The 16,058-nt window shown below is 47.3% G+C and overlaps 3 protein-coding genes across 3 annotated transcripts; all 3 read left to right on the forward strand.

The window, feature by feature from the left end:
- The first annotated feature begins 1,304 nt into the window (after positions 1-1,304).
- Positions 1,305-7,691, forward strand: LOC117836548 (NAC domain-containing protein 37). Its single transcript, XM_034715999.2, has 4 exons — positions 1,305-1,506; positions 5,306-5,491; positions 5,604-5,875; positions 6,826-7,691. Exons 2-4 carry the CDS (start codon positions 5,329-5,331, stop codon positions 7,459-7,461), a joined length of 1,071 nt encoding a protein of 356 aa, XP_034571890.1. The 5' UTR covers positions 1,305-1,506; positions 5,306-5,328; the 3' UTR covers positions 7,462-7,691.
- Positions 7,692-9,321: 1,630 nt separating this feature from the next.
- Positions 9,322-11,324, forward strand: LOC117835878 (uncharacterized). Its single transcript, XM_034715197.2, has 3 exons — positions 9,322-9,481; positions 10,134-10,304; positions 11,026-11,324. Exons 1-3 carry the CDS (start codon positions 9,392-9,394, stop codon positions 11,107-11,109), a joined length of 345 nt encoding a protein of 114 aa, XP_034571088.1. The 5' UTR covers positions 9,322-9,391; the 3' UTR covers positions 11,110-11,324.
- Positions 11,325-13,293: 1,969 nt separating this feature from the next.
- Positions 13,294-14,434, forward strand: LOC140221435 (uncharacterized). The gene is made up of 2 exons (XM_072291050.1): positions 13,294-14,020; positions 14,201-14,434. The coding sequence occupies exon 1, from the start codon at positions 13,604-13,606 to the stop codon at positions 13,979-13,981; it is 378 nt and encodes a 125-aa protein (XP_072147151.1). The 5' UTR covers positions 13,294-13,603; the 3' UTR covers positions 13,982-14,020; positions 14,201-14,434.
- Positions 14,435-16,058: the final 1,624 nt, after the last annotated feature.

Consider the following 16,058-nt stretch of genomic DNA (forward strand, 5'->3'; position numbering starts at 1 on the left):
TCTCTGCCAAGTGATGCGGCTGCCTGTTATTAGCTAATAACTTTAGGTCGGTATGTGATATATTTACATCTGATAATATAATAAAATTAACACCTTAATTAATAGAGTGAAATTAAATGCACTAGCTACAGGGTCCTCAGTTTTTTCTTAAACTCTCACCTAAGTCCGTATATAGATTCTGAAAGTGAGGATCCGGATACTTCAATTTTAATTAAGTGGTTCGCTCCAAGTGAGAATCGGGTCCGTAGTTTTAGACCTAGATCGTGAACAACTCAACAAGATTGGATGGCCAATGACATGTATCCTCATTTTGAGAGTCTGTGAGCCTAAGCGAGAATTCGGGAAAAGTTTAAGGACCCCAAGTGCATTTAATTTTTTCGCATCTTTGCTTAATTAAAATGCATCAAATAAATCAAAATATAATTGCGGACCGATTGATCAGAAACCTAGCTAGTGCCATGATACCTGGACAACTGTACGGGGCCTGCAGCTCTCTACAGCCGAGTGCATTTGTTCACCTGTCATCCGGGCAGCATGGTCCTATACAAACAGCTGAAAGCACAGGGTGGTACCATTTGTAATACCATATGCACTTGATTGCAACAAAACCAGACTTAGCCACAGATGAAAAGCATTTTTACAATCATGCATCCATGCCCCATTTTTCCTGTGAAAGAAAATGACGAAGAACCTAAATATAATCACAGTCATAATTAAAGATTAGTTATAAACAGGTGTTTTATGTTCTCTCTTGCAACAGGGTTAAATCTATGGACCTCAATTATTGCCAGTTCTTCAAAAAAGTTCGAGAGTCATAGTTAAATACCATAGTTCACCGATATATAGATCAAGTAATGAAATCTGAAATTAAGTATAACAATAGGCAGAACAAAGTACCATCATGCATGCATCTACGGAGCTCAAGCTCGATGATATTCGGAGTAGCCCTAACTAGCTAGATTAAACGTGGCTTGCAAGTAGCTAGCAAACTGGTGGCCGCTAACAGCTAATTAGGCTTCGCTTTAGCATGGCGAAGTCTGTCAGCAAGATGCGAAGTATATGTCAGGCTCCATTGAAGACAGGCTACTGCTATCTAGGTTCTTTTGTTCTGTGAGACTGTACTGCAGCACATGCATGGACCATGGAGATCGAAGAGGCCAGAGCCAGAGAGAAAGAGGAAAGGGGAAGAAGAGTAGCAAAGAAGAAGAAGGCGTGATGTCATCAGCAGGGCCCACGTGGGCCCACAGGCCTTCATTCCCCTCGCCCACGCGCGACGGAAAGGAGAGCGACCCCGTCCCTTTTTTATACTCGCCACCTTCTCCCCCTCCTTTCTCCTTCATTCTCTTCTATACCTCTCCAGCACAAAGCTCTCCTCCTGAAGCTATTTATTCTTCCAAACACAAGCTAGCCAGCTTCCGAGAGATCAAGAACACCTGCATACACTCTTCCTCTGGCAAGAGCTCTGCGACTAACCGGTATCGATCAGTAGGTGATCGATCATCGAAGGTGAGTTTCAAGGCTTGGAATTCCTTGTACTGGTTATGCATGGTTTGGCTGATCGATCCGATGATGAGGCATACGTTCATGTTGATGCGTTAGCTAGCTTGCCCGTTTAGTTTTGATCTGGTTTTGTTTGATCTTTTCTTTAATTTCCTTCTGCTTGAAATACTGTAACTGACAGCCGGTGTATTTGAATGAGAGAGAGGTGCCTTTTCTCCTCTACTTTTCCTCTTCACGATCTCTTCAGTCTTCGAGAATCCAGAGATACACACCCATCGGAGCCACATTAACTTATGTTACATATGGCGTGGTGTTGTATATCATATATATCTACAGATCAAGGAGGCATATATACATCTTTGCCCCATGAATTGGTCCTCGTAGGAATGGACAGAAAAAAAAAGTAAAGGGGTAGTAAGAGAAAATACTTTGGTAAAAGTAACTACAGATATATTTGTATTTTTGGAAACATTGATTAAAAATCATATTGTTAAAATTGTTGAATTTGCTTGTAGGCATGCACACGTATCCCTTTTACAAGCTATAGTCAGATGACAAAATCAATATTGCTTATCTTTACATGCATGTTTGCATATAGGAGTGCATTCTGCTCCTTTTTTATTTAAAATATTTTTTTCTTCAGCATCCTGGTATTACCTGCATAATAAGGAAATGTAGTAAGGCCTTTTTATGTGGTGGTGAAGCTAGCCAAAGTTTGTCTGTGAAAATCATCAGAACGTGTGTGAACGTCCTCCTGATTGAGCCCATGTACAATCATATTTTCATCTATCTTCAGAAAACGCATGATGGATATGCTTATATCCGAAAAAAGCATTTAGCATGATCATACCTATTCTTTATCTGCTTTATTTCACTTTTCGCAAAAAGATAAATGAATGATTAACTGCGAATAAAAATGTTTGTACATTGCCAGCTGCACTTAGTTAGGTGGTCGATCAAGCATAAGTCTGAACTCTTAATGTGGTTTTACTTGAATCCATATTTTCTAGTGCTTCAGAAGAACGATAGGTTTTGCATATACATGATTATCTTGTGCATAATCTAAAGATCTATGCGTGACATTAATTTGAAAGTAAAATGTGTGATTTCATTGCATGTGTTTGGTACAATAGGAATGATCGATGCAGAAGGTATCTGTAAACACAGCATGTGTTTATGAACCGAAAAAATACATATATATGGGGGAGTACAAGTTAGCTATATACAGCCCATTGGCCATTGGGAATCAATTAACTGAAGCTTGTTCCTTCTGAGGCATTCTATACATAGCTATAGGACCACCATCTCTCTCTCTCACACACACATTGCATCATGTGTAATATAAAACCTTTTTGCTGAGGATTTCAGCACCTATAAGATTGGTTCCATCACTTCATCTTTATATACTACCTTCAGCCAGATTTATCTTGTTTTTATTAGGACATGGGCACAATCTCCTATGCAAAACATTCACCATTATTCTTTTGGCAATAAGTTCAAAAAATAAGTTAAATTGCTACAGGTAGATGACTTTTGATTAAGAATCCATTAATATTACTTTTCATGTGAGAAATCTAAAATGTTAGGGTAAAGTTCTAGGTGTGTAGTTATGCTTAGAATTGCCTGCCCTTTTGTTCAAAGACATAACGTTACCAAAGGGAATATCAATAGTTTTTAGCAAGACCTTTGAGGAACACAAGTAGGATCTACACTAGTTTCTAGTCATAGAAATCTGCTGAGAGAAGATATATATGTGCATTTTTTATTCAGTTGTGGTGCTTTCACGGGCATGTCATGCATCTCTTCTTATCTCTAATATAATAAACTCAAATTTGTTAATTTTTTAAAGAATGAAGTCCCTAGTTCATTTGTGCTTGGCTCATAAGATACCCCCTTCGAGGATACTATTTACATATTTTCTCTAGAAATTGACATGCAGTATAAATTCCTGCATTTTAGAACATGAACTAATTAGGGGCCGTTTGGGAGGGCTTCTCCCATAACGGCTTCACCAATGAAGTCAAAGCCGGTGAAGCTAAAAATAGTGGCTTCACCCAGCTTCTAATTCATTTTGGCCTCAGCTTACAAAATGGCTTTACGCTACAGTGCATTGTTTTGTGCAAAACTGGTGAAGTCGAAGCCAAAATAAACTCTCCAAAACGGGGCCTTAAACAAATATGGTAGTTATACAGTGAACAACCTTTTTTACTTATGATTTCTCTAGTGGGGCAGGAAATATGGAAGGAGATCCACTAGTGATGACTGAATGGAAAGTTATCTCCCCCTCTCATGCAGTCATATGCATGCAGCAGCAAGGCATGCACTTGCACCCCACAAGAGGCCAAAGGGGGAACATCAAAAATGATTTACTCCCCATCACCCATGGCTTGGACCTAGCTAGCTAGCTTCTCCTCTGCCCCCCTCCATCCATGATCCATCCTACACTACGGTGAGGTGCACTACAGACAGCAGCTGCCATTCCTGCGTGCCCCATGAGCCAGTCACACACATTGCATTGCTCCTCTCTCCCAGCAGGGCCGAGAATGAAGGCCATGTTTCTATCTCTACTAGTATGGTGGCACAGCAAATATAGGCTCATGTAGGCAGGCCGCAAACGGGGTGGTCTCCTCCTGCTGTAGTGCTGTGCCATGGAATTCCTCGACAAAGAGACAACGCGGTCAGAGGCCGTGTGGGCCCGGCTGCTGCCTACCTTTTCCTCGTCTGTGCATGCCTGCCTGCCTCCTGTTACTAGCTCTGTGACTGTGAGTGTTTGTGTTGCCTCGCGCGCCCGGCGGAGGCCTGATCAGTAGCTTTATTTGCAGGCCAGCCTGATCCAAGAAAAGGGCCGCCCTTCCTCACGTTTCTATTCTCTATCTTTTTCTCCCAGCCCCACCCATCTTATCCATGTTTTTTCTAACCACCACGACGACCGGCGGCGGCAGGCATGCAAGCGCGTGCATGAGCTAGCTCCCGGCCGCCCGGCAAAAACTAGCAAATGCCATCAGCTTTTGTTATTTCTACTACTACAGCATTTTGTGCAAAAGCTTTTGCTAGGCTTACCATCATCCATCTCAAAAGAACATGCATTATGGTCGATCAGCATGACAAGGGGATCATTAGCAGTTCCTAACTAACCTATTAGCAAGTTCAGAACTATTATGTGCCCTAATTATAATCTCTAGCTTCAGGCTCACAGATTCTCGGCTGGACGTACACATTGAAATCACTTGCTCACTGACTGCAAGTTGCACCGGAGCGAGGCCTGGCCAGACCACGCATCCTGCGGCTGCAGTGGCGCTATGATTCACTGCTCACCATAGCCCACATGCCCCCTGATTCCACAGTCGACACCATGATTCGCAGGCCTGTAGCTTACCTACATTTGTCCCTGTGCCCTGCCCCAGGCTTTGCCGTACCTTGTCCTATATCCTACTACAGTGCACAGTGCAGTCCCAACAGGCATGGCTCAAGGCTGTTTGGCTGGACTGTATTTTTCTAAAGCACTGAAACCCACACACACTACAACACTACTGCCTCTTCAGTCCAGTCTGTCTCTGTCTCTACAGCAGTACTGCATGCCACACTCATTCACTGTAAAATACTCCTGCGAGCACTTGCTGTTCCTTCCCACTATAAAGAATGCAGGCTCGCTCCCATCGAATGATGCGAGCACTTGCCGTCTTCTTTCTTTATATTAGGAGTAGAGCATGCCACTCGCGAGCTATATCATTTGCATTGCATTGGGTGGATGGATATTTAGGGGCTGAGCGAGGCGACGCTGAATCTGATGCGCTCTCATCCTCAGGTGCTGCTAGTGGTGGTGATCATATGGACTCCATGGAATCATGCGTGCCCCCTGGCTTCAGGTTCCACCCCACCGACGAGGAGCTCGTCGGCTACTACCTCAGGAAGAAGGTGGCCTCCCAGAAGATCGACCTCGACGTCATACGCGACATCGATCTCTACCGCATCGAGCCCTGGGATCTCCAAGGTATACTACGTCATGATGCATTATGTGCTTGGAGTTAGCAAGCTCCCTTTTTGCTTGCATTATGGAAGCTGATATTAATTCTGTGCCTATATTTTCCTGCAAATTAATGAAGAACATTGCGGGATCGGGTACGAGGAGCAGAACGAGTGGTACTTCTTCAGCTACAAGGACCGCAAGTACCCGACGGGGACAAGGACCAATAGGGCCACCATGGCCGGGTTCTGGAAGGCCACGGGGAGGGACAAGGCTGTGCACGACAAGAGCCGGCTCATCGGCATGAGGAAGACGCTCGTCTTCTACAAGGGCAGGGCGCCCAATGGGCAGAAGACCGACTGGATCATGCACGAGTACCGGCTCGAGACCGACGAGAATGCGCCGCCACAGGCAAGCTCCCCCTCATGATCTCCGTGATGATCTACGTTAATTTACCCTCACAGCATAGATGCACTAACCACTAAGCATACTCTTTTCTTTATATTCCACTACTCCAAATTCACAAGTCAAAGAGTACTGGTGCATTATTATTGCCTACAGTGGATACTTCTCCACTTTCAAGCAGATTATATTGCCCACAGTTGATATTCTTCTACGCTCACGACATCTAATAATAACTTGATTTTGGTTAATAAGTTATAACACATCTTAATTTAGTTACCATCTTTGTTTAGCTTACTGCAACCACCTTGTTGAGTTCTTTACCTTAATATAAACATGTGTAACGCAGCAGGAGATTAGCAATATGTTAAAAGCTAATGTCTCAATTGTAGAGACCAAGAGATCTCGCTCTAAAGTAGTGCGCATAAATGAAGCTAGTCCAAGATGCACGCGTGCATGTCTAACTCATGCAGCACTACTGATGGACAATACAATGCATCAGTAGCAAAGCACCACAGATGCTCCTCCTATTGCTTTCTAGATCTCACAAGATAAGTCTCCCTTTTTGTGAGACTTGACCCTTGAAACTTCCAAACACTTCTACTCTTCTGACCTCACCACTAACAAAAACTTTTCCTATAGAAATGCATGCGCATGCATGTTCTAGTTAGGGTTTACCAGTGTGAACGTTCTTGCACGCGCCATTGTTTGCGAGCTGTATGCAACTAGCTAGATACTGCTTGTACTCATCACAGTGCCGGTAATGCTTCAGCACTCCACTATCAACCAGTGGAGATAGCCAGATAGGCAAAGGCAAATGGCCGGTTACCTTTTTTTTAACTCCTTTCACTGCTTTGAAAATCTCACTTCACATATAACTAAAATAATTTTCATCTTTCACTATTTTGCAAATCTCATTTCACATCTAATTAACAAGATGATTTTCTTCTGTGCTGCAGGAAGAAGGCTGGGTGGTGTGCAGGGCGTTCAAGAAGAGGACAGCATACCCGGCACGCAGCATGGCGATGGCATGGGAGTCCAGCTACTCCTACCGCGAGGTCGGCGTCATGGGCGCGGAGGCCGCAGAGGCGGCGGCGTTCGTGGATCCCAACTCGGCTTACGCGCAGATCAGGCGGCAGTCCAAGAGCGCGCGCTTCAAGCAGGAGGCCGAGCTCGACGGCGCCGCCGTGTTGCTGCAGTACTCCAGCCACCTGGTCGAGCTGCCGCAGCTCGAGAGCCCGTCGGCGCCGCTCGCGCCCAACCCAAGCCAAGCGTCGTCGGCCGATGAGGTGGACGGCGCCGAAAGCGGCAGGCGGGGCAAGAAGGCGCGGGCCGACAAGGTAGCCACGGACTGGAGGGCGCTCGACAAGTTCGTCGCGTCGCAGCTCAGTCCCACGGAGTGCGGCGGCAGCTTGGAGGCGACGGCGCCGGCGGCCGCCATGGCCAATGTGGGCTTGGAGCACGGTGAGGATGATGACATGGCGGCGTTGCTGTTCCTCAACAGCGACGGGAGGGAGGAGGCGGAGAGGTGGAAGGGGCTGCTCGGCCCCGCCGGCGGGGACGGCGACTTTGGACTCTGCGTGTTCGAGAAATGAGTGGCGGGCGGCGGCGCGCCGTGCGCGTGCGCGTGTGCACGCTGCGGCGCGGATGCATGCATATGGGGATGGTGCATGTGATATATTATATGGTTATAGCTGAAAGTTATTGGTGCTCCTTTTCCTTTCTTTTCTTCTACTTCCATTTTGTATGTTTCTGATCAACAAATGTGATTGTAATGTTCATCTGTCTCTGTGCAGAGTCATAAGATGCATGGCATTCCGGCCGATGTGATTGTCTTTTGGTTGATGTGACCTAACATGCGTGTAGCACTTCTCGTTTGTCAATGGCTTCGTCACCAGCTACGGCATAGACATAGTATAGTATCGTACACAATAGTCTTCGCCAGGTACGTAGCTTGAATACGTCGAGCAAGAAAAAATGCTTAACAGTTTCAGTGCATATACAATAATCCGCATTCTGAATAGTAACAGTATAGGTTCCAACCATAAAACCAAAAAGGAAAACAACAGGCAAACCAATATAATAGGGGAAATAATGGAACAACTTTTTTAATTAAGAAAATATATTTATATCTTGGAGGGAAATGCAATAGACTCCTTAAAATTTTATTGATTCTGACTTACAGATTCATAGAGTCTGAAAATGAGGACCGTGTCCTTAATCTTTTCCAGTGGTTCATCTCCAAGTGAGAATATAGGTTCTTATAAACTTTTAAAATGAGAGAGAATCCAGATTCTCACTGGAGTGAATTACTAGCAGTTTAATGACCCATATCCTTAGTTTAGTTTGTGGACCTAGTTAAGAATCCAGACAGCACATTTCACTCTTTAACTTGTCACCATGGCTAAAGACAAGATCTCTCAACTTAGAAGGCGAAAACAGTGTGTGGAAAGAGTACAATAGTTGCAGTTCAGGATTCCATGCTCAAACTATCCATGAGCAAGTATAACTGTGAAGATTATTCGTGTCAAGAGCGGAGCAGTATTTGCCCCTGATAGACATTCCAAATATGGCAATATCGATCTATGGTCTTAAATGAGTGCAGTTACAAACTTTGAACAACATTTTTCAACAGAGATATCGTACATGATACATGGCTCAAAGATAGTCCATATGTTTTCTTATGTAAATATATACTCCCTCTGTTCCTTAATAACTGTCGCTTGAGAAGTGTGCTGCCCTTACAATCACGCTTCCCAAGCGATAGATAAAAAGGGACGGAGGGAGTAGACCTCAAAGCGATGCATGACATAGTATGTCTCAAAAGGTTTCTTAAAAAAAAAGTGTCTCAAAGGAGCGTTACCTGGAAGAACATCTCAAATGAACGCCTGATGAATCTGTGCATCCAAACTCCGGAGTGACATGTTCAAGACATCGCGTACAGTGCGTACATACAGATGCTTCCTTGCAACCTTCTTTCAATAATCCAACAAGCAGCTAGTGATTGCAAACGAGAATAATCAAGAAGACTGGTGATAGAAGAAAATATTTCAGGTTAGCATTAGTTCAGGATCGGAGGTGCGTAGCAAATAAATGAAATGCCTCATTCCTGATGCAGGCCTGTTCTTCACCGAAGACTGAATTTCATAAACGATCAAGGGATCGAAGATTAGGAAGAATCCAAACACCAGCAGAGCCCAGCGCGGTGGCGCGGGCGTGGGCAGACTGGGGACGATGCCAACCGCCCGGCGGCCGGCTTCGCCGAAGCGGTTAGGGCATCCGAGTCACGACCAGCATATGTATATGGGCCTTGGTGACAAAGCCAGAAGAGGCCATACTAACATTTAGGAGAGCCCATGTACTGTGTGGGCTTATTCGGCCTGGTAATAAAGCCCGCTTCCCAATTTGGGGCTCCTCAGCCCAGTTGTGTTCCCTGGCCGTCTACGGCCGGCTGCCGCCGGTTCCACCATCGGTCCAGCAAATCAGAGATTCAGAGGAGGAGCGGATCCCCGGTGAGGTGGAGGGATGGCGAACGGCGGCGGCTACGGGTGGGCCCTCGCGGCGGGCTTCAACGCCGCGCTCGCCGCCATCTCCGCCAAGTTCTTCGCTACTCTGGTACCGCGACACCAACCTACCCCCTCCTCATCCCTCTCTACCGCTCGCTCTCCCTATATGATCTGAGATTCCTTTCCTGTGTCGGCTTCGGAGCTTCGGGCTAGTCAATTTATTTTGATGCTGAGTTCATGGTCACGAACTACTTGCTTACGTCCGGAAGTGTTTGCTGGAGAATTTGACTTTAGATTTTGACCCTCTTTGTTTGATGAACACAAATGGGATCACATGCAGAAACTAGGCGCTGACATCATGGACATGTTTCAAAAGTGGAATTAAACGCTATTATGATGCGCTGGAGTATTAATACGCAATTCGTGAAGAACGCCTCACTAGTTTATACTTTATATATACCTACCCAAGACCTTAGGGGTTCAGTCCCAGCAGGTTGAATAACCATTGTAAGCTAAAGCTGGTACAATCATCAAAAACCGAAAGGAAGAATTCCTCACATAGCACTATCAACTTTGTTGCTGAAGTTTTTCTTGAACAAGAGATGGGAAATACTATCCATCCAATAAAAAGGGAAAAAACAATCATCTGCCTTCTTTCTTAAGGGGAAAAGAACTCTTTCTTACTGATGTGCCTGGGGTTTCAGTTCCCTGCTTCATGGCACAATTTACACTGTCACTTACTCTGATCTCGTTTAACACAGCTGATCAAATATGGCATGGTGATACTTTTCAACGTCACAATGTGGGGGTGTTATGTCAACAGCCTCAAAGCTTTGTCGTCCCTCCAGGCAACAGTCACAAACTTTGCTGCGAACTTCATCTCATCGGGGCTTGCAGGGTATTTCCTGTTTCATGAGCCCCTGCCTTCTAAGGTAACATGGGAACTCTCCATTTTCTGCAGTGCATCATAAGGATCATCATATCTCCATTTATTTGTTCTATTTATGGTCTCTGTCAAGATTTCCAATTGCCATCCCGAATTGCTTCTTTTATGGTATAGGAGTTACTGTATCCCAGATGAGGTGGAGACTGATAAGAATGTTCAGGAACCCCTAAACAGCATACAAAAAATCAGATGCCATGGAGTTTGCAGCATTTCATCTTGTTTGGCTTTTTTTGCCTTATGTTTAACCATGCAAATTTGTAATTAACTTGGTTCTTCCTCATAGTCAAAGAAAGCCTTTCCGTATTGCCTTCCTGGTATATGTGATGAGTCACATAATGAAAGAGATGTCCAATTCCGTTGGTATTTTGATATGTACAACTAATTCATATGGAAGAAATAATAACACATTGGAATAATAAATTGCTGCACATTGGTGCATCAGCATGGGATACTGCCCATGGCAGGTGGCTTCTGGTCACGAGTCATCAATATATAACATCATCCTCTACATCTGTATGTGAAATACTACATGATCTATATCAATTAAGCCTTGCCAGTATCAACAAACTAACTAGGGTAATACTCAATGCAATTTGATTTTTTTATTGATCCTTATAACATGTTCCCTTAAATTGACATGGTTGTTTCGAGATTATTTTGTATTGCTCTTAAGACTGCTTTTTTGACATGGAGATGTGTTTATGCAGTGGTTTGCAGGCGCCGGTCTGATCATTCTTGGTGTGTTTATCCTCAGCAAATCAAGCATTGAGGAGAAACAGAACTCGGATTAGGAGGAAGTTTTGACCTGTAGTGTTAGTTGTAACATAAGTTGAGCCTGCTTATTCTTGTTGTATGTTCCCATGGTATCTTTGTCCATCCTAATGGGATGAGAAATGGAACCATGACTTTGTCATTCGGTTAATACAATGTCCCTATTATGTTCTTCAAGGTGCCACTTGAACTCAGCTCTTTCATAACTATGAAGAAAGTCCAGCTCCTTTACTAACGGAGACAGTGCTGCTGCATTGAGATTTACCACTGTCATTGTATCTATATGGTGGTTTGCTTTTATTTTGATTCCAATGTGAGACAAATCAAGCTGTGGTAGTATAGTATCATCCGCAGGAGTTTGTCATCTTTCCCCGGGTGAATTTTGGCATGTCAGTTGAAGTGATCTCTTAACTGTTTTCAGACACCGACAATCATGCCGGAGCTGCCACAGGCGATGATGTGCAGGCAACCACGGCCAGACGTTCATGTGGTCAGTGCCTGCTCGGTGCTTCCACGCGAACGGTATCTGCGGCAAGAGAAGTGCAGATCAATTGGGCTTTCGACAAGTCGACTAGAACCGAGCCAGTGCGCAATAGCGTGGAAAGACTTTTACCCGTCAAGGAAACCTCTCGAGGAGCTTTCATTGCCCCGATCTTCACTTTATAAAAAAGTAATGTAGGTTAATAGCATGTGAGTCGAAGTAGGCAGCAGCCTGCTGGTTTTAGGCGCCGTTAGGGAGGGTTTATTTCAGCTTTGGCTTCACCTGTTTTATGCAAAATAAAGCAATATAGCGTGAAGCCATTTTATAAGCCGAGGTTAAAATGAACTGTAAGCCAGGTGAAACCACTATTTTTTACTTCTCTGGCTTTGACTTGGTTTTGACTTCACTGGTGAAGCCGTTTTGGGAGAAATCTTTCCAAACAGAACCTTAACAGTGAACTTATGGTAGGAACCTAGCATGCTACAAAGAACGGCAGATACCATGCTCGTCTCTGCTTCATCTCCACTTGTGCACATCTTGGTGATAGGTGAAAAGCACGCGTTATCAGATGACTTTCAGGTTGCCGTTTCTTCTGATCCGTCAGTTGGAGGAGCCAGTGAGCAACCGCCATGATTTGCCACGGATGAATTTATGTGGTTAGGCCGCCATCAATCAGCGTACGAGTTAATCAGGCGGCAGGGACGTCCAGCAGCCGGGAGGCAAAGAAAGAAGGTCCAAGAGGAGGGTCGGAACCGTCGTCCTCAGGCTGATCTGAGTGGCCGCAACAATGTGCGCGTTCGTTCCCGTGCTCTCACATCGATTTGAGTCCTCACCTGAAATATTCCCGTGCCAGCAGTTTCTGTTGCTGAAACCGCCAATGGCAGAGGAGGGAAATGGTGGGCCGCCCCGCCATAGAAGATAGAACAGGAGCACGAGCGTCGTGAGCCCTACTCCGAGCAGCTTTTGGCAAGATGATGGGCACCTGTGAACAGATGTAACGCAACTCATGAGTCGGCATCAGTGGTGGTTCGTGCTAGCCAGAGAGCAAATATTCCTAGGCGAACGGGGTAGGACCGGCTGGAGACGACGACGGGAGCTTCTTGGGTTCTAGAGTTCTAATCCTGACTTGTCTTGATTCCGAGCTTGGAGGGTAGCCTCTGAGCTGAGGGACCCGCGCAGCATTGTGGTAGGAGTATCTTGTTCTATCCTAGGTTCAATAATGCTAGATTGCTAGTGGCAGTGTTTCTTGAACTGATGGATGGACACTCCAAAGTGCAATTTGTGCGTTCACAGTGATGATCTCCAATTTAGCTAGTGCACTTGTTAAGCGCAAGAAATTCACAGGCTCTTGTTGTCTGTAGAACAATACACTCCTGCATAAGGAATGAAGCGAGGAAGAACAACCATTACCTGACAAAACAACACGGACGCAGAACAAGTCCGGAACACGAGCGCGCGCTTCCTTGAATCCTTCCAGGTTCCAGGACCCACCACGTGCTGAGGAAGGCGCGAACTCTGCGCTGCGTGGCACACTGGCACAACAAGCTCAAGTACACCGAACTGCGTCACACAGTTCCCCTCCGTGCTCTGTCGTTTCACGTAGTACGCGACACGATACGACGAAACGCCCCGTCCGAGCCGTGCTCTCGGGGCAGGGGGCACGCCGGCATGTCATCCTTGTCCGCCTCGCCGGCAGAAGCCTCTCCTCTGTCATCCGGAGCAACCGAACCAAAGATTAGCTGGCTGGATGAGGTGGTGGGCGAGTTCAAAGCTGGCTGTGATCTGACGTGGATGGAGGAAAACCCCGGTGGCGCGTCGCGTGACCGCGTGAGGCCTGGCCTGGGGTTGGCGTCACCAGATAAGCCCGCCCACATGACCCCCTCCCCAGCAGCCTTCAATTCCCTTTCCCCGCGTACTCCCCACTCCTACTGTATATTCACTTGGCGCCCGCCAGTCGCCCACGGGCCCAGCAAGCAGCGCGAGCTCACTCCACCTGCACCTTCACGTAGCAGGCCGGCCTCGGCCCCGTCGTCATGGCGCAGCGAGAGGGGGCGCCCAAGGCGGCCGTCGGCGGTGGAGGGAGGAGGCCTGATGGCGGCCTCGTCGCCCTGGAGATGGGCGGCGCCGGAGGGGAGCGGGCGGCGGAGCGAGAAGGGAGGGCGGCGTGGGCGGCCGCGGCGGGCGTCGCGGGGGTGGGGCTGGCGGGGGCCGGCGTGCTGGTGTGGTGGGCGGTGGCGTTCCACCCGTCGCACCAGCAGCTCTGGATGGTGCCCGTCGGCCTCGTCCTCCTCGGCACGCCGCTCGTCGCCTGGCTCTCCCTCTTCGCCTCCGGCGCCGGCCGCTGGCTCGGCGGCCTCCGCGCCGGCGCCGACCGACCGCCCGTCGCCCCCACCGTCGTCCCGGAGAGATGATCAGCGCGTGCGCGGCCGCCGGCGTGCATGCAGATTTGAGTATGTAGAGCAGGACCTTGGACTCATCGGTGTACAGTTTTCTTCCCCGTCTTTCTTTCGTTCTTGTCATGGCCGTCGGAGTGTGAATCGGAATCGGAACAGCAGTTTGGTAGCAGCACTACGGAAGTTTTAACTGATTTGCATATGCTTTGCTTGATGATTTGGTTGGTTGGTTGGCAGGCCGTTTCAGAACGCGGGATTCCCATTCGGATACAATTTCCACATGGATTTGAGTTTGCCATGTAGTAGTAAAATGAAGTGTATTACTGATTACTACTTACATTTGGGGGCTCAATTTTAGACCACCCAGCACTGTCAGACTCTGGTAGAGAGAGAAAAAATGTGAAAATGATCTCGGTACTTGTAATGCTGATGTGCTTCGCAATAAATTGAACGAGCCAGTAGCTTGCACCATTGATTTTTGGAACCCGAAATGTCACGGGAAGGGAAGTGTTGCGCGGCTCTTTGATTGTATCTAGCGTGACACCTTGGAATGGACGTCTTGGGCATCGTAGATCATGATAGCCGAGGCAAGTGGACCGACGGCGAGAGGTTCAGCTGCCGGACGGGCCCTCTTCATATTCTTTATGCTACAACTAGTATACTCCTAGTAGCAGGAGTGAGCACTTAGCAGACGCAGGTAACGTTTGGATACTAGGTTAAACTTTAGCCCTATCACATCGAATATTCAGACGCTAATTAGTAGGACTAAATCTGAGCTAATTACAAAACTAATAGTATAACTCCTAAGCTAAATCGCGAGACGAATCTATTAAGCCTAATTAATCCATCATTAGCGAATGGTTACTGTAGCACCACGTTGTCAAATCATGGACTAATTAGGCTTAATAGATTCGTCTCGCGATTTAGCCTAGGAGTTGTACAGTTAGTTTTGTAATTAGCCTATGTTTAATACTCCTAATTAGTGTCAAACATCCGATGTAACAGAGGTTAAAGTTTAGCCCCTATCTCCCAAACACCCCTGCAGGCAAGATGGCTACCTGTGTCTCCGGTAATCTTGCTTGCTCCATCGATGGCTCTCAACAACAAGAAAAAATTAGATGGGGACGGTCCCAAAATCCTCACCATGAGGTCCTGCCCTCGATTTCTGCCGCGTGGCCACCCAAGCGGATCGACACCTCAGCGACCACAACGCTCGTACTCGGCTCAACGCATGCAGCTCAGGTGCTCGTCTCGAAGTGGACGGCTCAGTTCCTTCTTCCCTGTCGAGAGCCGCTGCCACATCTGTTCCGCAAGTTGTCACCTCCAGCATCCTACGCCGCCATCGCCGTCCTGCCGTGGTCCACCTCAGTCCCCTCGTCCGACCAATCTCCCGTCAATCTCTCTCATCCTCTGCTGCTGTCGCATCCGTCGTCCTCCACCACGGCTGTCGTAGTACGCCGAAGTCGCCTTGCCCACTGGCGCCCCCTACGACCGCCTCGTCCTCCTCTGCCGTCGCCTCCGCCGTCCAGTGCCGTCGCCGCCTCCAGCTTCACATGATGGGATGCCTCGAGTATGACATGCAAACACATTTTTCTCTCTAGCGTACTGTGTCTCCTCTGGCCTGACGTATCCCATGAAAACGGATGAAGATGAACATGAATTTTCACCTTGATCGGGGTGTTGGAGCTAGCTAGTACCATGACCGAACTAAATGTCTTATTTGCATTAGTGGCTGTGATTCATAAGTCCGCCGCATTAGCCGTCGTTCGCCGCCTCTGCACCGTCATCCGCTGCCGTCGTCTCCGTCATCCACTGCCGCCGCTGCAATTTCGAGCCAGAGCCGTGGCCTGAGCCGAGCCAGCGGCTGTTGGAGAGAGCCGAGCGAGCGAGCCTGCGTTCCCTGCGAACGAGCGCGCGAGCCTGCGTTGCCCTGCGAACGAGGGCGCGAGCGTCGATGCGGTCGGGTGGTCACGCGGCAGAAATCGAGAGCAGGTCCTCACGGTGAGGTCTTTGCCGACCGTCCCCACCGAATTTTTTTTTTCCTCAACAACAGTCGTTGATCGCCTTCCATCGTGCAGGCCTTGGCGATAACTTC

This window comes from Setaria viridis, chromosome 9, assembly GCF_005286985.2.
Source record: "Setaria viridis chromosome 9, Setaria_viridis_v4.0, whole genome shotgun sequence".
NCBI classification, from domain to species: domain Eukaryota; kingdom Viridiplantae; phylum Streptophyta; class Magnoliopsida; order Poales; family Poaceae; genus Setaria; species Setaria viridis.

Excerpts from the sequence above, each read along its gene's own strand:
- LOC117835878 (XM_034715197.2), top strand. The coding sequence starts at position 9,392 with ATGGCGAACGGCGGCGGCTACGGGTGGGCCCTCGCGGCGGGCTTCAAC. Across the intron at positions 9,482-10,133 it reads CCAAGTTCTTCGCTACTCTG|CTGATCAAATATGGCATGGT; the intron begins GTACCGCGACAC and ends CGTTTAACACAG. Across the intron at positions 10,305-11,025 it reads ATGAGCCCCTGCCTTCTAAG|TGGTTTGCAGGCGCCGGTCT; the intron begins GTAACATGGGAA and ends GTGTTTATGCAG.
- LOC117836548 (XM_034715999.2), top strand. The coding sequence starts at position 5,329 with ATGGACTCCATGGAATCATGCGTGCCCCCTGGCTTCAGGTTCCACCCC. Across the intron at positions 5,492-5,603 it reads CGAGCCCTGGGATCTCCAAG|AACATTGCGGGATCGGGTAC; the intron begins GTATACTACGTC and ends AAATTAATGAAG. Across the intron at positions 5,876-6,825 it reads ACGAGAATGCGCCGCCACAG|GAAGAAGGCTGGGTGGTGTG; the intron begins GCAAGCTCCCCC and ends TCTGTGCTGCAG.
- LOC140221435 (XM_072291050.1), top strand. The coding sequence starts at position 13,604 with ATGGCGCAGCGAGAGGGGGCGCCCAAGGCGGCCGTCGGCGGTGGAGGG.